This window comes from Cynoglossus semilaevis, chromosome 11 (genome assembly GCF_000523025.1).
Source record: "Cynoglossus semilaevis isolate Cse_v1.0 chromosome 11, Cse_v1.0, whole genome shotgun sequence".
NCBI classification, from domain to species: domain Eukaryota; kingdom Metazoa; phylum Chordata; class Actinopteri; order Pleuronectiformes; family Cynoglossidae; genus Cynoglossus; species Cynoglossus semilaevis.
The window spans coordinates 13,586,439-13,611,634 of record NC_024317.1 but is presented as its reverse complement, the minus strand read 5'-3'; the positions used below and the strand labels follow the sequence as shown (position 1 = coordinate 13,611,634).

The 25,196-nt window shown below is 39.7% G+C and overlaps 1 protein-coding gene across 1 annotated transcript; it reads right to left on the bottom strand.

Annotated features, from left to right (window-relative positions):
* Positions 1 to 1,575: 1,575 nt before the first annotated feature.
* Positions 1,576 to 16,328, bottom strand: alpl (alkaline phosphatase, biomineralization associated). Its single transcript, XM_008320745.3, has 12 exons — positions 16,133 to 16,328; positions 11,146 to 11,294; positions 10,775 to 10,894; positions 8,275 to 8,390; positions 7,140 to 7,314; positions 5,126 to 5,301; positions 3,997 to 4,137; positions 3,841 to 3,910; positions 3,593 to 3,727; positions 2,503 to 2,694; positions 2,301 to 2,420; positions 1,576 to 2,166 (listed from the first exon to the last, which is right to left on the bottom strand). The coding sequence occupies exons 2-12, from the start codon at positions 11,216 to 11,218 to the stop codon at positions 1,901 to 1,903; spliced, it is 1,584 nt and encodes a 527-aa protein (XP_008318967.1). The 5' UTR covers positions 11,219 to 11,294; positions 16,133 to 16,328; the 3' UTR covers positions 1,576 to 1,900.
* Between the last annotated feature and the right edge of the window lie 8,868 nt (positions 16,329 to 25,196).

Sequence of the window (25,196 nt, the reverse complement as noted above, 5' to 3'; positions counted from 1 at the left end):
TTTTTCTTTATTTCCTTTTAATAATTTGTAATAATTTTCTCTTCCTTTCACTGGCTGTGAAAGACGTGAATATGTAGTTTGAACATCAGTCACACCTCTGGGCTGACGGCTTGGGGTGTAATGTCATGGTCATCATGAACAGTTTTACCTCTTCATGTCAGTTGCATTGACGTTATTGTACACAATTTTATTGGTAGAATAACATTGAGAGAAGAGCCTAGGTTAACATCAGTTAAAACTTTTTTATGAAACTTGGCCTACTTAGTAGAAGTGGTTTAAGACGTATTGTTCATTCAGTTTTCTTCTAAAATCATGAATGACCCTCAAGAAAAATGGACCTTGAATCTCGCTTTGCTCCAGGAGAGAAAACTGAATTAAAAATGTATGAAATGGCATGTTCCTGCTCCAGTGCTCCCTTTTATAGAGCAGCTCCTCTGCTGTCAGCCTTGCTTGGCTCTTTAATTCTGATCTATCTGAGGCTGTCTGAACTCAACAAGCTACCACAGGCTAGTAGATTGATCATCGCTTCCAGTAAAGTGGCCAAATCAAAGTGAGCAGGACAGGCGGAGTGAAAGGGAATGTACAGAGCCATCAGGGACCGATGACAGGCTGGTCAAAGTGATGGAGGTGATGAGTTTGAATTCACAGTAAGAGGCATAAATCAAAATCCCTACTGTTGACAGAACATTGTGTCGAGGCTTGACACAGATGGCCCAGATGAAAGACTGATCCACGTCTCATAGAAATAAAGAGTAGGCGTTGTGGATTGAAGTGATGTTCATCAAGGTCACAGCGCTGTAAAACCTAATCTGGGTTAAAAGTTCTGAACTGCTCACTGCTAATTGGTCTGTTGTCTGATTTTAGTCCTCATTTCAACTGTAGGTGGATCTGGACTGCAGGCAGGACAGTCAGACACACACACTAAAGTGATTTCTGCAGAATGAAGCCTGTAGTTGTACTGTTGCCAGACATGAGTCTATGATGAAAGAGTTTGGTTTTTTTTAGAATAATTTTGGTGATCTCTGTATGACCCCCCCACCCCCTCGTTTGGCTGATAATTTTGTGACATGTCCAGTCTTACTTTTTTAGATTGCGTTTCACTTTAGATTTTTAAACTTATTTCGGTCGTTTTACAAACAACAACATTTTGTGATTTTTTTTGTGTGCGTTTGTACCGCCCTCGAGTGTCTACCTGCGATTCTGATTCTGCTGTTGTGTTGCTGTGAGCGTGAGAACTTCACTTCCCTCGTTGAAACTGAATCAACCCTTTTCATGCTTCAGCCAACATGAGTCCTGTGTTGTCCTGATGAGCATGTAATGCAATAGAATGCTTGGCTTCTGTCCATTCACATTCCAAATGGACCAGAACAGAGAAGATGGGAGAGTAAAACATATGACGCACATTAGGTCAAAATATTCCCTGTCTAACGCCAAAACTTCTTGCAACCAGGTCGAGACATTTTTGACCCTGTGCTGTCCCACAGGTTGTGAATAAAAATAGCAGTTAATGATGCTAAATTTAACTTTAACAACAGTTAGTACATAATTAAGGAAATTAATGAAAAAGACAACCAATGCGGCTTGGAGAAAACATTTTTATTGACTCTAAGACAAAACAGTACCAATGTAGTTATTAACAAGCAGTGTTGGACCACCAGGGCCAGCAAGGTCTTCTCTGCTGGCCTAAACATCAGTGACTTATTTTTCAATATATTTATCACTGTTCTATTTATTCATCCTCACTCCTGGCTTTTCTCTTGGTTAAGTTTTTTATCCAATCATATTTCAGCCTCATGTGTTGCCCGGTCTCAACTCAACTCTGCCCCTAAAGCCTTCAGAATCACTAGTGCAGGCTTTGAGACGTCCTTCTGAGAACATCATAAACACTGTGGAGACCAAGTCAGCAGAGGAGTTGGGAAACTGTGAAAAGAACTACGACACTGGCAATAAGGGGACGTACGTTTTCAGCCCCATTACCTAACATACAGTGATCCTTATTCTGGCCAATGCAGGCAGCGTACGCCATGACATGAGGGATGTAGTTCTGCTCATGGACTCCATGAAGGAGATGAGCCATGGGGCCTTTTGCAAACACGGCGACGTCTTCTCCTCCGTGAGTCTCCATAGCTAGAGGTACAGCAGACTGAGCCTGGTAGTTGTTATCCACTGAGAAGGAAGCAACAAACAAAAATACAAGGTTTTGGATGTGCGTTGTATACATGGCCGTTGAAATGAGCAGATGACATACTTTTGTCAAGTTCTCTGAAGTGAACTTCAGTGGCTGCATGTGTTGTACTTACTGTAGTCAACTGTAGACACATTCTCCCTGCTTCCTCTCACAACTTTGTAACCTGGTCCGTTTCCATACAAGATGGAAGTGAACGACATCTGATCCACATCACTCAGCATGGGGGCCAGACCTGGGGTTTGTTTTGTTATTTTTTATGTATTTATTTTCTATAACCAGCTGTTATAGATTAGTCACACTGGACATGTACAAACCAAATATGGTGTTTCCTCTGTCTGTGTATCCTCCAAAGTTGAACATATGGGAGTGGTCAGCTGTGACTACAGTCATCGTGTCGTGGACGCTGGTCATCAGATCTGCCTTGCCGATGGCTCTGTCCATTTCCACAGCTTCATGCAGAGCTTGCTTTGCTTTACCATCGTGGTGTCCGTGGTCGATGCGTCCACCTCGAAAAAAAAACAAAACCAGTAGTTTGAACAAGATACCTTTATTTGTGGTGTTCACTAAGTGTGAAGAATAACATCTTGAAATAAGAAAGTCAAAATCTCTTCATTCATCTCCACCAAAATGGTCCAGAACTTAAAAGAGTCTTTCTTTAATTGTTTAATGTTTTGGTCTGAATAGCGAAATTACAACATGGCACTCCAGCCCGGGTCTGAGTAGTAGAGTAAGTAGAAGAATTTGGAAAGAAAAAGGACCAGAGTGCTAGTTTGTGTACACAGACTGGTATGACTGACATAATGCTTGTGAGCCTGTACAGTCACTGAATTGGACAAAGGAGACCTACTCCACACTGGAACAGTCACAGCGGTTGTGGTCAGCGTCACCACAACATGTAGTTACATTTTTAGGCATTTACATGCCACAGTAAATTGCAGGGTTTTACAAAAATGGTTGGGATCTGTTCTACTCAGTTAAATGAATGGGTTAATTTTTCTGTCTCTCTTCTGTCCAGGATGAGAAAGACAATGTTTTTGTAGACTGATGTCCAACGTTTAGGGAATACTTGAATTCTTTGCTCAAACTGTTTTTTTGCGACTGCGACTGATTCCTGTCAGTGCTCCGTTCTCCAAAACTTTCTCTTCCTTGGACCCAAAACCTACTACAACCCACAGGAAGTAACTTTAGCCCAGTTAGGACCTACTGGCAACATTTCCAACATGTTCCAGAACAACTTTAACACCACACTAAGACAGCTACAAGACAAGCCAATATTGTGATATTTAACATTCTCTCTTACAACTCTTCACTTTAAGTTTCTTTTTTATTGGTTAGTTTTCTTTTCCTTTTTGTGACGAACTAGGACATTTATTCCTGACTGTCGGACTGTATAAACAGACCTACCTTCAACCAGCAAGTAAAATCCAAGGGGGTTCTTGCCTAGGATCTTGATGGCCACCTCCACCATCTCTGTCAGTGAGGGATCAGACTCAGTGTTCCTCTCAAGGTCATACGGCAGATCCGCAGGTTCAAACAGACCTGCAGTAAGAACAGAGAAGTTCTAAGAAGTTGTACCGAGTACCCATGCAGGGACCACAGTGAGTGCTTTCTCCCTTATTTCAACCCTAAAGACCTTAAGGTTGGAGACTCACCCAGTAGGTATTGAACGTTGTTAGGATTCAGAGATAAAAGCTGCCTCTTGTTCCAGACATAGTGAGCTTTCTGTGGTATAAAACAGAGACATAATTTCTACTGTGTGACTTGTAAGTTACTTCAAACATTATGTAAAAGTATTTCCAACAAATTACTTTATCCTTCTTTCCATCAATCCACTCCTGAACCAGGTTTCTGCCATCTTTGCGTGTGCCAAAGTATTTTGCGACATTAGGATACTCGACATCAGAAGTGTTTTTGGGAAACATGTACTTCCTCCCTCCGCCCATAATCACCTGAAAACACACACAGCAGAGGTCATTCCAGAAGAAGGGTATGTACTGAATGAGCGATCCGAAACTTGGTATTGGTATCGTTATGATATTGGTTCAATCTCAGCATTGAACATGGAAAAAAACTATAGTCCGACCTGATACCTAAGCTCAAATGCTGAAGGTATTAGGTTAATATCGGTATTGGACGATACTCCTAAGTTACAGTATCAGTATCAGACATAAAAAAGTTGTACCACGTCATTCCTGGTAATTACTACTAAAGAAAAGGAGTTATTCCCTACAGCATTGTTTTCCAAAGAAACCCTTTTTGGGTTGTCTCGCATCATGCTTCCCAGGAGTTTACGTATAATGTCTATTGACTTGGGTCGCAAAGGATGACTTTTAAAATATGGGTCCTGGAAAAAAAGTTTGGGAAACACTGCCCTGTGTGCTATTGACCTTAGAGGTCAGTGTTAACCAAACTGAGCTAAACTTAAAGTGCCAGTGCTGAAATACTAAACAAAGAGAGTTTGTTACAGCGTAACAGCGTAAAGGATCATTCCTTTATCCATATCAGTTAAACTAGGACTTAAGCGGCTGTAGTCAGTCAGAGACTGCGGAGTCCTGGAGTGAGGTCAGTAAATCAAAATAGAAATGGTGATCAATAAAACCTGAAGTGTGTGAATCAGGAGACAAAACAATTGTTCAAGAATTTGTTAAAATTATTACTATAATATATATATATATATATATGAGGTCATGTCTGAGAAGCCCACAAGCTTCAAACGTTTTTTTTTATCTTATTCTAATTGTAACCTGCTGCTGTTCTCTTCAAAGGAAGTTGAACTAAAGTTTTTCTGAGAAATGACTCTGACTCAGAGTTCCACTGAAAAGAACAACGTACCAAAAAAGAAAACAGCGAGACCAGCATCAAGGCCACTATTAACTGTCTTTGACCACCTCTTCAGACTGCTGGACCCGTTACTCAAAGTGCAATTATCAAACTCACGTCAATGTCGGGAATGTTTTCGAATAGTTGTCTGGCGATGTCCTTGCAGCCAGCCTGGACGGCATCCTCCGGCATCTCGTGGTCAGAGTACCATTCTCTGTCCACAGAGTGAGCATACGCAGCACTGGGGGTGGCGTGGTTGACGCGTGTGGTGGTCACAATTCCCACAGACTTTCCTGCAGTTGACACACACACATGCACACTTTCATCAGAGAAAAAATATATTCTCTCAAACTTTATTTCCATGACTTATTATCTCCTCATTTACTGTAACAACTGCTGAGAAGATAAAGGGAATGGATTTTGGCAGCGTTTAAAAGCAACACTGATTCAACATATCTATCTAATCCACTGTGGCTTTTCTTCTATTTTACCTTGAACTTGGATAATAATTTACAAAACCATCAGTGTGTTCTATTAAAAGATGTCGAGACTGACAAATGAGTCCACAAAATCAACAAAAACAACAGACCCGAACATTAGTACAACATGGTGAGAAATCGTCTCATTTTCTACAGGATACAATAACAACACTCTCTGTTCTTTTGGTTTTTGAGACTTACCAGCCTTATATTATATACTTATATTTTAAAGTAACGGCTAAATTCAGCCAATAGGAAAGAAAGGTGTTTGTGAGATGTAGCTCTCTCTATGCCACTGTCAGTTGGACCATGTGACTGCATTTCAGAAGATAAAAACAAAGCAACAAAAGCATTCAACACACGGCATTCAAGGACAACAGTGTTTAATCTGATGGATCCAAAGAGGAACAATATGGAATTGTTTAACGCAGATTTTAGCAAAAGCCAATAATAAAGTGAGACAAAGTTCAATGAGTTGTTTATATTCACCAGGCCAACACACAGGATATGTCAAAAAATCATATACAGTGTTCCCTTTCTATACCACGGTTCTCCTTCCACTCCCTCAGTACATCGCAGTTTGTTTGTTTTTAAATCCGATCTTGCAAAATTTTTGCTATATCGCAAGATATAGCAAAAAAATAAGCTAAAAGACATTATTACCTAATTAGTTTAAAAATGTAGATTCTCGTTTTGAAATTGAGATAAGCGAATTTGCGAAAGATCGCTAGTAGCTTTGTTTACCTTTGTTTAGACAAGATTGTATACAGCATACTATTGGCTAATACAATGCGTACTCGGTGTACTATTGTACCTTGTTGCGGTGGGTCTTGGAACGCAACTACTGTGATAAGGGAGAGGATACTACGACAACAAGTGTTTGGAGTGTTACTTTATGTTGTTATGTTAGTGAGTAATGGAGCCAATTCACATATGTAGGTCCATTTCAGAACTCACTTTTCTGTTGAAGTTGGTTTCTCTTTGGAAGTAGTTTGATGCTGCTGCTAATCACAAGACGCTTCATGACATCATGACTGTCCACAAATCTTCTAAAAATGTGATCCTGTCGCAGTTCATTCATTGTTTGCAACAACTGGGCATTGTAGAAAGTGCCAAAACCAAAATGAAGCCGACTTCAGCAGATGCTGATATGAACCTCAGACATTATTGTCGATCTGGCCTGTCATCACGGACTCCCACGAAGACGTACAGAGAACGATTGCCATGAACAGATTTCTAGTTTGTTTAAAAGACACGACTTCTTTTATCGACAAATCATGTGGTGGTAGAAAACAGATTCTCCTTATAAGGGCCGATGGAAATAACATTTCCCATTCTTTTAGAACTGCCAACATTGGATGGGCTGCGCTGTACCTTCCCTGAGGACTGAGTGAATTTCTTATTACCCGTGAGCCATGAACCTACTCTCAAATAACTTTCTTTTTCTCACACACACCGCTCACATGGTGACCCTCACCACCCCCACAAAGAAAACAGTGTACAAATTCCTCTCACATTTGCTTTTGACATTTAATATTATCAGACTGCACAGATGCACAGGTTAAAGAGAAAGACAAAAACTGATGGCTCACGGCAGGTTCTTGCAACAACAGTGGATCTCTGTGTGAAAGTTGTACTTTATTTCACCCTACCTGCATCCTTGGCCCACTTGAGGATGGACTTGACCTCGTTGCCCCGTGTGGTGTTACACTGGGCTCGCACAGCAGCTGCGCTCACGCCCACCGTGCCTGCATTGGCTTTGACTCCACAGAGGAATGCTGTGGCTGTTCCTGCACTGTCCGCCACCTGTGCATCAGTGTTGTACGTCTGTGGAGTCGCCAGTCAGAAGTGTACAGTCAGATTAAAAAAGATTCTAAAAGTGCTCTGTTTTATATATGTTTACATACGTATACGCAATTGTATTTATTGCTAATTAATAATAAGAATTTATTTTCTATTCATAAGAGAGTTTTCCAAAAAAAAGCGCGGCCTGTGATTTCAATTCTTTATGTGAATGCTGGATTTTAAGAGTGTGTGAGCAGCTCTGTGCTGTATACATTATTGGTGAGTGGACAAATGTCAATGATGATGTCATCGCTGACTTTTGCTGTCCTGATTTCTTGACATTTAACAGATCAAACATTGGACCATGTCCAAGATCTTAATAAACAGACAACTTTTTTAAGTAGGCTATGACACATTGACATGATCATGTGGTTAGTATAGATTATAAGTTAGAAAATCAAACTAAAAAAAAACCAAGTTGCATGATGACGTCCAGGGGTTCTCATCTGGTTTTGGAATGAAATCTTTGTAGGAGTAATTCTATGACAAACTTCACCTCACCATAAATGAATCTGAAGGAGTTATAGTCCAGATGATGCATATGGTATATGTTTTTTCCTGTAACCAGGCTTTGTGCAGGATTGTGCTGCATTTGTACATCGTTTTTTGCCACATTCTGACGTTTGATTTTTTTTTTTTTTTTAACGATGCATCAACTCTTAATGTGATGTCAGCTACATCCAGGAATGATGTTCCTCAAATCACAGGGCATGTCTCAATCACAGGTTTGAGGCCAAATCAAAACCTAATTCCTAAGACCAGTAACTGAGACTTTGAAGACGTTTGTGGAACCTCCTGACGTGATCTAGATGTTTTATAGTGTTTCGGCATTTTTATTGTTACAGTAAGTACAGTATAAGCGTAAGTATAGTACAGTACACACAAATATTGCTCAGTACTGTGTTGTACAGTGTGATAAACAACAACATCAATAAATCTGACCTTTGCCAATGAAACAAAAGGGAATTTTTCCATCTCCAGCTGTGTCTCTTCACCACTCTGTCCATTCCGCTGTCCCTTCAGTATTCGAGCAGCTGTCACCGTGGGAACGCCCATTCCTGTAAACATTTTATGAAGTTGGTTTAATGATCTTCTTTGTCCTTTCTGAAGTCAGGTTATTTAAATTCCGCTCATGAAAAACAAAGTAAAGTGTTTTAAAAGAGGACAGGGTTTTTGGCTAACGAAGGGGTTTGTTTTTAAAAGTTCTGAAAAGTGTGGTTTGAGGAGATGGCAATAAATCTATCTTCTGGAATTTTAAATTGCCATGACTTTCAGGACTGCATTCCTGAAATGACATGTGATCACAGGGGGTTGTGGGAAAGCACTCTTTACGTTATAATTTGAAACATGTCAGGGATTTTACATGAGGGACGTGAACAGTTTCACGGCAGAAGGAATGAATGAAAGAAGGGTCCTCATAACGTATACGTATACATACATATATATATATATATATATATATGCAGCAGAGGTTAATAGTTGTTTAGTTATAATTCCACAAAATTGTTTTATTTGTTCTACCTGATGGAAGTGGGTTGTTCCTCCCTGGGCGGAAACTTGATATATACGTATATTTTTGATATAAAACGTTTTTTCTGTTGGTCCTTGTTTTCAAAAATTTATTTTGTTCTTTGTGAATTCCGTCAGATCAATAAAGGCATTGGTGACAGCAGCACGACCGCTTTGGACGGTGCGGCGGTTGGCGGCGGTCAGACAGGTGAGCGACAGCGTGTCCGCGAGGGCGCAGAAGGCTACTTGCCCGCAGGGGCGGACGTGCTCAGGTGGGCGCAGGCTCGAGGCTGTGCCCGCTCATCATAACAAAGCCCCGGTCCCTGCTCTCACTTCTTCCAGTGACAGGTTGCCATCTTTATTTTTACAGGAACATAACGTCACCTGTAAACAAGAGCGTGTGTGTATTTGTGTTTGTGTTTAACGTATTACTCCTGCATATCTCACTGCTGTCTGTTGTTTTTATGTATTTTTTTCGTTCTTCATGCCAATGCTAATGTTATACTTTAAAAAATGGTCGGTGCGTTATCGGTTTTTAACGCGTACACAGACCCCAAAACGCATTTTTTGAGGGGGAAAATGGGGGGGGAAAGAAAGAAAATTTAAAGGTAGTTATTAATTTGCTAAATGAATTCTACTATTTATATATATATATATATAATTTTGCATTCCATTTTCATTAGTTAAAGGGAACGTACACAAAGTTTAATCAAAAGTGTGTGTCTCCTCCGTGAATTGCATGCCTATACTTTATGCCTAGTGGAGCAACTGCCTACGTTTTATTGACATATTAAAATTCTAGTAGTTTGTTGTACCTGCTGTGTAAACATGAGGGATATTCAGTTATAGCAGCGTTTAATATTTCTGCAGGGACCAGATACCAGGGGTATCAAACTCATTCCACCTTAATTAGATGTCAAGTGGGATGGACCATCGTAACATAATTACCTTTAAATAACAATAAGTCCGTGTTTTCCCTCCTTTGTTTTCATGCAAAGAAGTACATTAAGATAACTCTCAATTATATATTTTTTAAAATTAATTATAATGAAATATAATTTTACATTTCCTGTATTTGGAAATTCATCAAGTGTGCTGGCCTGTAACCCCAAACGGGCCGGTTTTGACCCGCAGGCCATATGTTTGACCCCCCTTTTCCTCCTTTTCACACACACACCCACACACAAAAACTAAAATAAAATAAATGTAGCTACTTTGCGTTAATGTCGGAAATACATAGGCAATGTTTTTTTTTTATACATTTTCTAAACCCCACTTTTAGAACCGAATACTTTTGTCCATTTCGTACACATGAGCCAGGGGTTGGAATTTAAAAATATATATATATATATATACATTTTTTTAAAATAAAGTTGGCCTGAGGAAACCAACACGTGTTTTGTAAACATATTAAACTGAAGAGAAATAGTAGAGTTTCGAGTTTCAAATATAATTACACCAATATTACAGTAGTATTAGGCTTTCACCTGTCAGTTACCATGCCATAGCAAGTTAGCAAGTAACACAGGGTAAGGTTGGGGTGAAGGGCTTTTTCGTCAGAGCTTTGTTCACACTGAGGCTCCCAGTTTAAAACCGTGAAAAGCTCTGCTCCGGGGAAACCTCTCCCACCTCTAACTGAATGCAGGCAGAAAAACAAACCTTGATGAACTTAACACCACCACTAATGTGGTTCGTTTGTGTTGGAAGATTAAATGCTCAAATGTACAAATTAGTTTCAACCACAGCCTGTAGTGTGACAGCTAGTTTCCTGTCTGACAACTGTTTCCTGTTCCCATTTTTTTCTCCTGGAATCTTTGATCCTCCATTGATCAAGGCAGGTACTACAGTACTATTGTTATTAATATTGTATTACAGACACAGTAAAAGGTGAATATGAGAAATATATTTTTAGGTAGATACGTTGTCAGCTTACCATCTCCCAGAAAGAAGATTAGATTCTTTGCTCTGTTGACATTTAAGGTTTGCAGAGTCACGGCGTTTATCAGAGTCTGCTGGGCCCATGAATTCCAAAATTTGGGGTCTTTTTCTTGCTCTAGTTAAAAAACAAACAATAAAATGTATGAAAAAACTCTAAAAGACAGATGATACAGATTTGTATGAACCTGAGAGTAGTTTGATGGTTCTCAGCCTACAAACTCTTAAAAAACAGGAGTTCTTTCGAATTGGCAGCAACCAAATAATTCCACGTACTGTAAGGATTAGTATTCACATCATCAGTCGACAGGCATGCAAAGAGCTTTTTGAAATTTGTGTTTGCATTTGGCTAACAAAACAGTCCTGTACCGGGGAACAGTGGCTTCTCCAGAGACTCCAGGATCAGACAGGAACACACGAGGAGCAGCGCCGTCACCTTCATGGTCCGATGGTGTCTGTGGTTCACGACGTGATTCTCCTTCACACAACTGTAACTTTGCACAGATTGAGCCAGTGAGCTGAGACAGAGATAGAATTAAAAGCAATAATTAGGGTTGCATACTTTGAGATGTTAATGTACTGAATACGGTAGATTTTGATCTCTGGTCCTAGCCATATCAGAAAATAAAAAAGTTCGCTTCATTTGCTCTTAAGATTTCGTTTGTTGGCAGGAAATGAAGTTCTTTGTTGTCAAATGTTGACAAACCAACACCTCCACATAACTTTTAATATCCGTAAATACGTTCCTCATGTTTTCAGTCATAGCCAAAGTGTGACCTTATTTAGAGAAAAACACTTTGACAACTGTGAATCACACTACGCTACATCTCATTCAGCTGTTGTTGAGCAGACATTTAGTTGAAGACTACGAACTGACGAAAGAAAGAGAAGAAAGAAAAACAAACATGTAGTAATTGTTCTGATGAAGCAGGGCATCCACGCAGACAACTGATGATCGAAACTGTTGAGTTTCCAGTAAAACATCAGTCTGAGTGTACAGATAACCAGGAAATGACATGTAACCACCTCCAAGAGAAGGAACCAGCGAATGTTCCTACATAGACGAATGTTTTTACAGTCACTGTGATTTCATGGAGATGAGTCTCCCCAGCTGTGAGAGGTTTACAGGAGGATAGTTAAGCTGATTATTCCCAACTGACTCAAAAATGTATCTCTAAATGAAAAAAAAAAAAGTTTACTTTTGCGTCAGCAGTTGCCGTCAGCAGTCTTTGTAGAATCACATGGTTTATTGAAATGATCAAATTTACATTTGTTTGAACTAAAACTTGTTTTTCCCTATAATCGTGTTATCTACAATGTTATTTTAGATAACACTTTCAAAAGCTTGTGCCGCTCACACAAAAGGACACATAATGCTGTTCTGAGGTAAGTCAGAATGTTCAGATGACATATGTCAAAGTTCAGTCACTCAGTCAAGGCAAACTGAAACATTTTTGATCGAGATCCATGTGATCTCTTTTGTCAAAGCCATTGTTATAAATAATATTGGCTAAATTGTGGCGCTTTGGCCCAGAGGCAATGTCTCTGTCATTGGTGTAAAACCCCAGGGTTCACCTCCTGGGCAAGATCGAGTCCCGGTGAGGGTGGTTGGTACCTTCCAGTGGACTCTGTGTAGGAGGGTTTATGGGGGGTTGGTACGGTGCAGTGTGATTTGGGTGGCGGTCATGGAGACTGCTGCCCCCGCGACCCGGTAACGGATAAGCGAATGAAAATAGATGGATGGATAATAGCTAAATTATTATGATTATTAATTAATATTAATTCATTTATGTTAGATGACATTGTAGGACCAGCACCTGCCACCAGAATGTTCTAGAGTCAATACCACCTTGTTCCTAACTCCTAGGTTGGTTTGCGTCAGGTTTACAGACTCTCCCAAAACACAGTGTGGACTTCACATGGCTGTGGCGACCACTGTCGAACACACTGCTAAGAAGCCTGTTGTGGCGTGGTACTACTACGTCCCCCGGAGTCCACATGTTGAAAACATTCAGATAAACAGCGTTGTTGTTTTTATAAAGTCCTCAAACCTCTTGAGCTGCTCTTGAATTCAATATATAATGATGTTCCATATCAGTACTCAGAGGCATTGAACATTCCTTACGTGTTGGACCTCACAGGGGCATCAAAAGTGGCCAAGTCCACCCAGAGGCTGTGGACCTGCCAACCTGCAGGTGAAGTAGCACAGCAGTGCCCGCACAACCAGCAGCAGGATGGAGGACAGGACGGTGGTCAGTGTCACTTTAAATCCCACTTCAGTCATGGTGTAAACAGAGGGCCAGCTCCTTCTTAATCTTTGTAGAAACAAGGATTCTTGTCTCTAACAGGGTGTCGAGGGGTCTTCAGCTCTGAGGGAGTTCCGATGCAAGTAATGCACCCAAGTACATGTGCTGCTCAGCAGGTACTGTACCTTCACAGCATGGATTAGGCTTCTGTTAATGCTGGCGTTCTCTTGGTTAGGTTACATTTCATATTGGCTGGAGGATTAGGTATGAGGCTAAGTAGTCAAAGAAGATTAGTCCTCACCAATGTGTGTGTGTGTGTGTTCATGGTACATATATATATATATTCTTGAACAGTTCTATTTATATATCTATATTTATATATTGATACATATTTATATGTTTTTGGAAATCATGGGCTATGACATTGCACATGGTGCAAAACTCCTAGACTTTGTCTTTTATAATTAATTTAGGCTGACAAGACAACCACGTCCCCCGCCCCACAGTGATTAGTCGAATTTCAGAGGAAATTTCACGGCTGTAGTCGACCAAAACTTTCTTTGAGAATAAGGCCTAGGCATGTACTTGTAATGGTTAGGGATAGGGTCAAAGGTCAGGGGATGCTTTGTGTCTCTGTGAAGAGCTCACGAAACACAACAACCAGTGTGTGTGTGTTTCTGTCAATACTATGTTGTGAAGACCATTTGGAATCTTTTAACAGTTTATGTTAAGTAAATGAAACTATAGTTGAATGAAACTATAGTTGCATTTACACATAGATGATACGACTGCGGATCCCGGAGCTATAGTGCTGATGTAGCCGTGTATTTAGACAATGACAGAATGTTGGGGTGGGAAAGATTTAAAAACAAGCAGAGTGAGACGCTACTCTGCCTCTCTGTAACCTTTAAATCCAGTATCCCTGCTCAACTCCACACAAGAGATCATGCTACTTCTGACCACACTGGAGAAGCTAATTCAGCTAGTTTGTGTGCTACAGTTAGTTTGTTTACAGTTTGCAAGCATTATATGCATGCTCTGTGGCTCAGTTTAAACGTTGAATTTTCTTGCTCCAGATCTGTGTTAACGCTCTGTATCCAGAGTCGCTGTAGTCATAATGTATCGCAGTTGTGTAAACAGGACCTGAGCAGTGTAATGAGGCTGTAAATACTCCTTACAAGTGTGTGTGAGTTGCTGATGTATTTATAGATGCACAAACCGGTGGATGCAGAACCACATTTGACTAATCTTGCAGGCAGTGGTTAAAGTTAGGTTAACAGTATAAGTTGTGGTACGGTTAGAGTGAGGAGGATGGACGATGTGGCTAAGGTTTAGCCTCAATTATGCTGTATGGAAGCATCAATGCAGCGGGCTAAGAAGACAGACTGTGTGAGAGCGTTGGGGGGTGAAGCCGACCTCTGAAAACACTGACATTAATCAGTGCCAGGAGAGTAAAGCTGATGAGTGTTCTGTTCTCACTCACTTTATCTTCTCCTGTCTTACTTCACTCCCACATTACTCAGTCACAACGTGATAAACAGACAAACTTGGTTTGCTTCTCACACCAGTCTGGCCCGCAGTGGGTTTCATATGCACACAGAATAGCTGATGTTTAAACACACTGTCACGCTGACAGCAGACATCCTGCTTTTTACTGCTCCAATTTTCATAAAGTCTTACTGCATACACAGTAAAACATATGCATAAAGAAAATAGAAAAGATCATTGAGAGATCAAATATTATGTTGTAGCAACATCATTTGGACCTTTGGACCACAAGTTGACAATAAAACCAATTTCAGTCGCAAATTCTCAGCTTATGATTTTATTTTAATCCTTTAACTGCTGTCAATGTTCTCATCATGGCCTAAAGAAAAACACACATTTAACTGATTGTTGAACACACACTAGTTTGCCTCAAAGATAGTTTTGATGCTTGTCAGTGTTTTTGTTATTATTTCAACACAGGATGTTATTCAAAAGAACTGTACACTTCCATGTTTTTTTATCCATTTTTATTTAACCTTCAATTCAACTTTGAGTGTGTCATTGGGAGTTTTCAAAATTATGAAATTAATCTGATGAAAAAATTCCAATTTTAATGCAAGGGCAGAATGACACACACTCTACAGTATATCCACTAACTCTAACTGCCCATCCACCTGTTGCTGCCCTGACACACATTATTGGGCTGAAAATACAGGTGGACATTTTTTCTTCCTGTACCAGCAAGACACTTTAATAGTAGAGTAGTATTTAGCACTGTTATTTTATTGATAAACATAAAAGGTGTCAAACTCATTTTCACCGGGGACCATATCAGCAATACAGTTCCCCTTGAAGGGCCGGTTGTAAATGGAAGACTGTGCAGATGTAACTACTCCATAAAAAACTCTTTTAATTTATCAGGTTAAAACTCAATGCTGCATTAAAGTTAATCCTCCATTGATCAAGGCATTAAAGTTAATTAAGTTTTTTAATGACTTTTCGGGCTGCATTTGGCGCCCGGGCCTCGAGTTTGACACATGTGATCTACATTAATCAATCGTGATTAAGGATGGTCATGATTAATCGTGATTAATGACGTATAATCGTAAACAATCAGCAGCTAGACGGTGATTTAATTTTAAAATTTAAATTAACAGATCTACAGTAACGATGTTTCGTGTGACTCTCGTCCGTTCATTCACATAAACTACCTGTCACGAGAATTATTAAAAGTCTGTAATTCTCAATAATCTGAGTTGAAGGAGGCTGAGCTGCTGAATCTTCATCAACACCCAAATGTACGAAGAGAGTCTGAAAATAGAGGATGCTGGGAAATCCTACATTCTCACTATTTAGGCTTCAGTTCCACTTTAGAATGCAACTGAAACCGCAGTGCAACAGCTACACAACTCGTTACTATATCAAAGTCCAGAAAAGCTGGTGAAAAAACAAAACTAGTGATGTAACAGATGAACCGCGGTTTGAATCAGTTGACATTGCAGAGACAATTCAAGCGTATGTCCTCAATCACGCACAAAACATAAACAAACAATGGGAAAAGAAAACAGCAAATCTGAGAAACAAAAGACAATAAGAAAAATCACTGTGTTTGTTCGACTCACTCAAAGACTTTTTGTTGCTTTTTTCTCCCACTGGAAGTTATTTACACCCGAATGTGCGGTCGCCACTTCATCCACTTCTCCCTCATTGACTGTGTCTCCGCAGATCTCACGGGCTCTTTTATAAAGCCACGACTGTTTCACACTGCGTCCTCCTCCGGATGAGGCAGAATAGCGGGCTGTATCCTCTCCAAGGGAAAAGAAAGAGAGGGAAAACAGGGGGGGGAGAAAATAAATAACGGTGATGATCGGTCCAGCGAGTAGGTGGAGTTAGCGCTCTACCTGGCGGACAATTGAAGAATTGCATTAGGTTGTTTGTAACCTGCAGTATGCAGACATGTTTAATAATATTAAACCAAAATCCCTTAATGTCAAACTGTATGTAGTTGGGGGTTTTTTTTGTTTTTGTTTTTTTTTTTTTGTATGTATAGCTCTGTGCTAATAAAAAAAGTAAAAAAATATTTCTACAAAAAAAAAAAAACTTTTAGTTGCGGGAACCATACTGAAGAGTAATCAAATCAACTAACAAACCAAACTGATCATATAATCATATAACTAATAATACTCAAATTACTACACAGGAGGTTTGCTGAATGACATCGGAGCACTTTCACAAAACTGTGAAATATATTTGTGTATGTATTCATGTCAATGCTTTAACCTGTAAAACTGTTTTAATAAAACACTTCTAATAACAAAATACACTTTAATAATAAAAGGACTTTTAATTAAAAAGAAGATTCATGGACGAGCCACCACTTCCGGTAGTGGCAGTAGAGAATTATCTTGACACACAGCGCAGCCTCTTTGGATGTTTTTACTGGCGCTCACGCTCAGTTGCTCGGTCAGAAAGCACGTTGGAGTAATAGCACCAACAGCAGCTACAGGTTGAAAACACACTGCGAACACAAATCGCCTTTTAACAGTAAGTACTAAAACATTTGATTTGTCCAAATTATTCTGAAAGCCAGAACCATACTACGCTGTAATTTCTTTTTTATTTTCTTTCTGACCAAACAAGTCAATGTTTTCCAAACTAAAGTAACCCGTTAATAAGTATAACTGTCTTTTACTTCATTGTCTATATGACAAGCTGTCTGTTCCTACAGCGAGTCGTGTTTTTAGCGTTTTAAGCGGTGTTGTCTTTGTGTTTCAGTGTCCTAACTGGGACATAGGTTTACACGTATCAGCCAAAACATTCGCTTGTGTAATGCTGTACACATACTGTTCGTACACTCAGTTCTGTGTATCACTCCTTAGTCGACATTGTTGATGATTGTTTTGGCTCAAAAGAACATCATATCTTTTAAATCCTCAGGGCTACTTATAGTATATGTACTACTGTAATTAAATGTACTGCTTTACGTAGCTGCTGTTTTAAACATGTACTTGAAGAGTAACAGAGCTGGTATTTAAATCCTGACTTTTACAGGTTATTTTCTGTGATGTATTCACATTTTTTGTAAGATTGTTGTTCATGCCTCAGTGATGAACATTGATTGTATGTTCAAAAATACTTTAGAAACTAGTCAGGAAATGTTGACATTAAAGGGGAAGTAGAAACCTATATCCTGTGTATTTCTTGTCATGAGGAACTAAGTGGAAATTTAATATGAAAAGTGATGGGATGGAAAATCTTTACAGATCTCTCAGAGGAATATGTTTCCACTGATTAATCTCCAGTTATTTAAGTACAGTCTGACCTCCCCCGCTCCCAGGCTTTGTAATAGTTTGGGGCTGTATTTCAGCAGTTTTTAATGTAGATACTTTTTTTCTGTTTTTATTCACTCATCACACAGGTTTTTTACCCTCTGGGGGTCGTGCCCCTATGGAGGCTGCAGAGCCTCACATGGAGGGAGCTGCAAGGCAAATTAATTTCAGTTTAAAAAAAAAGTTATTTGTTTGTGGTATGGTGGGAAATATCCACATATTTATTTTTTCCTGTGTCCTGTGAGGATAGAAGTTTGGTAGGAATTAGTGTTTGAAATAAAGGTCAACAAAGTGAGAAACAAGAGCTGTGATTGTGTGAGTGGTGGTGAGGGACTATGGAGCGGGGTCAACAACTGTCCTCTCATTGAAATCAGGGCCCTGTGGGACAACATTTTATTAACCACTGTACGGACCTAAAATGTCTGTAGTTTAAATAAACCCATGTCTTATAAGCGGCAACATTAAAGAGCGTCTCAGTCAACTATCCGTACAAAGAAAAGCCAACAGTGGATGACTAGATTATGTAAGAGTGACAATGGAGCCTCTTGTCTTTTTACTTCTGGACCTGTGTCCTTGCACTCTGTCAATCCTGGGGGCAGGAAGGAACTTTGTGACAAATGTGTAACTTCATAGTGACTCCATCTGCCACAGTCTGAAACAGGAACTTTAACAGTTCAACAAGTGAAAAAGAATACCTGTGTTTGTAAGCTGATAGTGAAACAGAGTGATTTCAGACAGAACACACTTCCTGTATAGAGTTGGATTTGAGTCAACCTTTATTTTTCACAGTCCAAAGATATGTACATGTGGGATAAGGCCATAGGAGACGAGAGTGTGGGTCATCGGATGTTTGTTGACCTGTGAAGGTGAAGCTACTTGCTCAGACTAAGACTGTGACATCATTAGAAACTGATATACTGTTTTAGAAGAATATTTCTCTTCTAAAACAGGGCAAATGTTCATTTTGGTTTTTTTAAATGAACTCACTTGTGCCTTAGACCAGAGCTGTTTATACTGTAAGATCAGTTAGACTAAACTTTTAAACCAAGAAATTCCGCTGTGTCAAACATTTTCTGTGGCAATCGGACAGAAGCTAACTCGCTAAACGGACAGCTTTCATTGATAATTGTATCTTTATGCTTTGAGAGAGACATGTTACAGTATATGTAATGGCATGGGCCTGTTTAATTGAACATAATGCAAATATAGGCGCAGGAATTGAAGAAAGATACACATACATCTGACTTTATAACCATCTGCAGCCACCTAGTGGAAGATTATTCACAGTACTGACAGCCACTGTTGCACAGACAGAGAAAGACAAATTATTTACAGTAAATAATGTTTTTGTTTTTAGAACAATGAATTTTCAACAGTAAACCTGATGATCCCTCACAGCAGTGGTTGGGAGTCACTGCTCTTTTTCATCAAGGGCCTTATGTGGTTAGCTGATTGATTTAAGCAGATTCACAGTAAATGAATCTTAACGACCCTGCGCACACCTCAGTAACGAGCCACACATGTTGAACTCCTTCAGCTTGGTTTTACAACAGCGCAGGGAAAATCTGATTGTCTGGCAAAGGAGCTTTTTTTAATACTTGACATTATCAGGGTGTTTTCTGCAGAGGAAACATCTCTGTGCTGCGAAAGGAAAGAAAATCCCTGCAGTGTTGTGACGTCAGAGGTCAGGAGCTAATGCCCGAGACAAAGTTGTCTTTATCTGCGGCCTTGAAGGCAGAAACACAAGGGACGGGACAGAAAGATAAAATGCAGTAAAAGGCTGAACGTGTCAGCGTCAGTCCGTCATCTGGATGTGTTTGTTTACTTATTTGTTTGTTTGGTCAGTTGGCTGGTCGGCTGAACGTACAGTGCAGGACAAAGTGGTCACAACCTTATGTGCAGGTCAAAGGTCAGAATTAATGTCACTGCAGCAGACAAAGTCACATACATGACACATGTGTGTGCACCCAGTAAGCTGTTGATTCTTAGTCTACGCAGCGGTGAATCACATCAAAGCTCTTGTTTATTCCCGACGGAGACGTTTTTTTTCACTTGGCTGATGTTTATGTGCAACACTGCTGTGGTATTTCTGGAATGTTTTCCCAAACCTCAGACTTCTTCTCTGGGATTCAGGAGGATTAAGGGTTAAATGTTCATGTTAACGCCTTTAAAGAAATGTCAATCAGGTTGAGAACAATCATTAGGTGAAAAGTCATTACATTTTAATTTATTCATCATTATTTTAGTATGTTACAGTATTTTTCTCATCATATTTTATTTTAACTCTGATAAACTAACAGCATTTTTATCATAAGTTACAAATTAATTCCCATAAATGCAATAAAATTACAGATTTATTTCTCTAACCTAACAAGTTTAAAAGAAAAACAAGAAATTCTCAGCTTTATTCTCATAATCTCAAAACTTTATACTTTATACTAAAACTTATTCTAGATTTTTTTCCCCTCACCTCGTGATTTAATCAAAACTGTGGGAAGAAAAAAGAGAAAGAAAATAAAGAAAATATCGTTCTTGGGCTACGCCCCTCACTCTAGGAACAATTTAATTAATTAATACATTAAATTAAATTAAGTGGATGCTGTACATAAGCAGCACATGACTATTAGACATTTGTGTCTCAGCTCCAACTACTTATTATTAACTGATAATGCTGTGGTGTTTGGTACCGGTGTCATCATCTCCACTCAGGTCACAGCTGCTGAGGATCAGCTTGTTTGCTATATGAGGTCTTCAATTACTGACTGTCTGTGGTCGGGGGCTACATCTGCCAGTCACCACCGTGCCTTAATGAGGAGCCTTTCTTTAGATTTTCTTTCTTCAAATGTGTTTACTAGCAGCTTACGTAGAAAGTAACCATTAATCATTTGTGGTGCTCCTCCAGAGACTTCCCTGCGTAGATTTTCTTTCCTTTAGTATTGTTATATTTGTTTCCAAAGTTTAAAGTCATTTAAGGCCCCACTATTGACTAAGTGCTTTAAAAGCTACACACCAGTGTCTCCTCTGTGCGTCACAGTGGAAATCCTGTGAGAAAACATGATGCTGACTGGAGACCAACTACTGACCAATTACTAACAATTCAGAACAGATGTTCCTGTCGACAGCTGCTCTGACCAGTGGTGGACAAACCGCTGTCCAAACTTTAGTAGCACAGGAGAAGTTTGAGATAAGTTTGAGGTATGTCAAACTAAAGGCCTGCGGGTGGAATCCAGCCCGCCACCTCCTTTTAACGTGAATATCATTGACAACAATGGACTCAGTTGAGCCAATCAGGTGTTGAGGCCTGATAACATGCATAACTGCATTAATTGGCTACTGAAACATAAGAGTTGTAACCAAAGCACCTGACTTGAGAGGTTCAGTAAACATGGTAATTTTATATTATTATTATTATGTTAAACAATAAAAAAAGACTTTCAACTTACAAACCAAGGCAGTTAAACTTTGTTTGTAGCACCACTTGCAGAGGTGCAACAAACAAACAAGTGTAAAGTTAGCAACAACAAAATTGAGAATTGATAAATCTCAATCAGTTTTATTTTTTAACAAACACAAAGCTGAGCTCCACAGACTGTGACGTGCACTCACAGGAGCTGCTGCTGCTGCTGCTGCTGCTGCTGCTGCTGCACAGTAAGTGTTGAAGTTCAATTCTTGTCCTGTTCGGTGTTTGCCCCAGCAGATTTAATCTGAGAGAGAGTCTACACTATACATACAGTACATGCAGCACTCAATTCCAAACACAAACACACTGCAGTTATTCTTGGAGGAATGCCCCTGCACTACAAATAATCGCCAGGTTGGAAGGTTCAGTGACGCATGTTGGTGCTTTTATGGCCTTACTCAAAGGCTGTGGCCACACACTGCTTCCAAGTATTGTGGGATAGTGAGCCCTCCTGTTACCATCTCTCCTGTGGGAAGACACCTTCACATCCTGAAAGACACACAATAGGTGACTCGCTTCAAAGTTTCCAGATCGCGCGTTGCTGAGAATGTCATCAAGGAATAATTCCATGGGTCCCATCTGAGTTGTTAGCGTGACTTACAGTAAGTCTGGGCACCATCAACAGGAATTCCTTCTCACGTCTGGTCAGTTTTTACAGATGTTAATTCACAAATAGGTCATCAACTGCTTTTACAGTAAGTGATGGCACGTCTGTGTTCTCTGATTTTTTTTTTAATGGCTTGTTTTTGTGATTGTTTAGAGTCATTACAGATGTTTCAGGGTCAGTTCGTGTAGGTGGGAGTGGGGTTGTGTGGATCATGAATGAAGGTCTTAATTATTTCCTCAGGATTTACCGATGTTAGTTTCCAAATTTTGTCAGATGGGGAGGGTGTTGTTGAGTCACCTCAGGTTATGCAACAACATTTCAACACATTTGCAAGACAAGTGTTTCAAAATGGTTTGGACAACAAACACTGCTGTTGGAGCCTACTGCTTAGATCTGGTAAAGCTTGTGTGTGTGCGCGCACGTGCTTTCCTGGTATAGGTGTACTTTTGGGCCCATCTTTGAGAAAGTCATATTGTCAAGGGGACACTGTAGGAACATTTTGCAGATCACTACAGAGATAGGTTCATGAATTAGGAATAAAGTTAGGGCTTAACTTAGCGTTTTCCTCTCTGCTACAGGAGTGACAGAAAAAAAAACGTACTTTTCTTGGGAGTTCTTGCAGATTAAAAATTTCTCCTGAAATATCTGGTTGTACGCTGGTTGTTTTGAGCCATATTCCACCTGTGTTTACTTTTTCTTTCCATCCCTTTAGCAATCGCAATGATAACAATAAATCTTCCTCATCTGCTTTAGACACACTGTTTTCTTCCTAATTTTTCTGCATCTTAAAAACTCCCATCTTTGTTATTCTCACCCATTTTGTTTGGGTTATGTCCCATAGTGCTTAGTGCTTGAGATGTGTGATGGAGTGGGGGAGCTTTTTCGTCCCTTATTCATCCCACCATGGGTAACTCCACAGTGTTAGTCTTTGCACCCTACACAGTTCTTGGACTCATCGCCTTAAGACAGTGCACCCCCCAAAGTCTTTCTTCAGCCCTCCCCGTCAACATGTTTGTAGCAAATGTTTTTGAAAATGTCACTGAAACGCTGTAATTCTGACTGTTGTTCTTATTGAACAAATAAAATTCAAAGGCATAAAGAATATTTGTTGACTTGCAGCCCATCCCCTCCCCCAGCCCACAATAGCTACACAACCCCTGGGGGCCTCATCCCCGCCTTTGGATACCACTATCTTATGGAAACTAACACACACTTGTATCATATCATTATTTGTTGTCATTTTCCATGTTTATTCTCGTGGACAAACCGAGTTCAGACTGTGTTGTTGTCTCATAGAAGAAACAAGATTTAACAGGAATGGCAGCAGCAGATTTGGCCTGGAGCTCCATGAAATGTTAGTGACGGCAGCAAGATTATCTGCTCTGAGACATGTTTACACGAATTAACTGTAAAAATAAAAACCAAGTGTCTGCCAGTGACTGAATGGGCTGACTAGAAAACACTCCAGACACAGCAGTCATGGGTTTGTCTTGTGGAAATGAAAGTCCTGAGTGTGATTTTTAACCTTCAGATGAACACAGCCTGAGGTTGTACTGAGATAGTGGAGAGTCCTTTTCAGCAGGTCATTCTCTGTCTGATCAAAATGTTTAATTTTGGTGGAATTCTTTCCCTGCCATGCATCTACGCCTGCATTTACTCTTTAATACCCCCTTGCCTATGCAATGAATGTGCAACTACCCCAGGAGTTCTGTGTCTGACAGAGAGCTGGGGTTAATTATTACCCACTCCTTTGTTGGTAGTGCATTGTGACGAAACCCTGGGGTGGAGGTGTCTCCTTGTTTATCTTTCTTTCCTTGTTTCTAATATAGAACGTGCACCTCTTCCACAACATCTATAGATTTTTTTTTTAAAAACAGATATTTGCAGCTTAAAGCCTGACTTATACAACGTTATTACCAGGCACTGCTGTAGAATTAGCAACAAAAATAGTGTGTAGTCGTTCGTCTGACGATTCCCAGCCCATTTTCCTAAAGGCTCCTTCAGATTCAATGTTTTTTCTGTTATCTTCACAGATTTTTTACAGAGGCTTATGTCAGGTTTTTGCAGACCAGTCAATAGAACTCAACTTTCAGGAGAGAAGTGTTTACGACTCTCCAGGCATATTTTGTTTTCCTATCATGTTCCAGGACTAAACAGCTGGAAGGTTGTTTTTTTCAGATGTAAAGTAGTGGAAAAGTAATCTAGAAAACAAAACATTACCTTGAACGAATCACTGTGTTAGGAAGCTACAGAATAGTGGTGTTAGTGGTGCGACCTTATTTGTTTGGTGGTCAGGATAACATATATATGTGCACGAGTATAATATATAGCCAATGTAAATATTATATTATTTAAAATATTTTTGAGATTTTTAAATATTTTTTCTTATTTTGTTAGTCATTCAGGATGCTTTTGGGATACGGTTTTCCATAAAAATCCAGTAGATGGCAGTCTAGCCTATCTGCTGCACTTAAAGTCAAAAGAAAGAGAAACTGAGTAAGGGCTGGATTATATTATATTATATTATATTATATTATATTATATTATATTATATTATATTATACATGTTCTGGATAATGTTTTCTTAAATTATGGAAGACCACATTTCTTCAGTTACTTTTATTTTGAATTTTTTTTTTTTTTTCAAAAAGGTGTTGACAGTTAATATTTAATGAATACATTTTACCTCTAAGTCTTCGGTTGCTCCATACTAACACTGGCTGCACACACCTTCTGTTCGGAGCTCGAGGGGTTAAACAGTACAAGAAGTGGAGTGAGTGTCATGACTATCAGGTAACAGTTATCACGGACAGCCAGTATACGAGCATGTTTAGGGTAGGGCCTCTGTTTAAGGCCCTTCCCCCAAAGGAATCACAGCCAATAGAAAAGACACTGGGTGTAAACTACAAACGTAAAGTTCCTTCCTCAAACATTTCTGAAACCACAATAGGGCATGAACTACACACACACACACACACACACACACACACACTAAAACAATCACTGCCGCACACTCTCAGACTTAGTCATGTAGGTAGCTCTAGTCAGTGCTCCTTCCTGTTTTTCACTAGTTCCGTCTTCTCTCGTGCCGTGTTTGTATAGACTTGTCTGGGGAGGAAGTCTAGAAAGGCCAAGGAGGTAGGAGAAGAAGGGCCAGTGGGAGCTTTTTAGGAGGACTTTCAGGACATTTAACTGTGGTCTCTACCATTGGCCGTGTGGGGTTTCTCTAAGTGTTGGTGTAAAGGAGGAGCAGAGGAATGTTTGTGAAAGGACAAGACCAGCATGTTCTG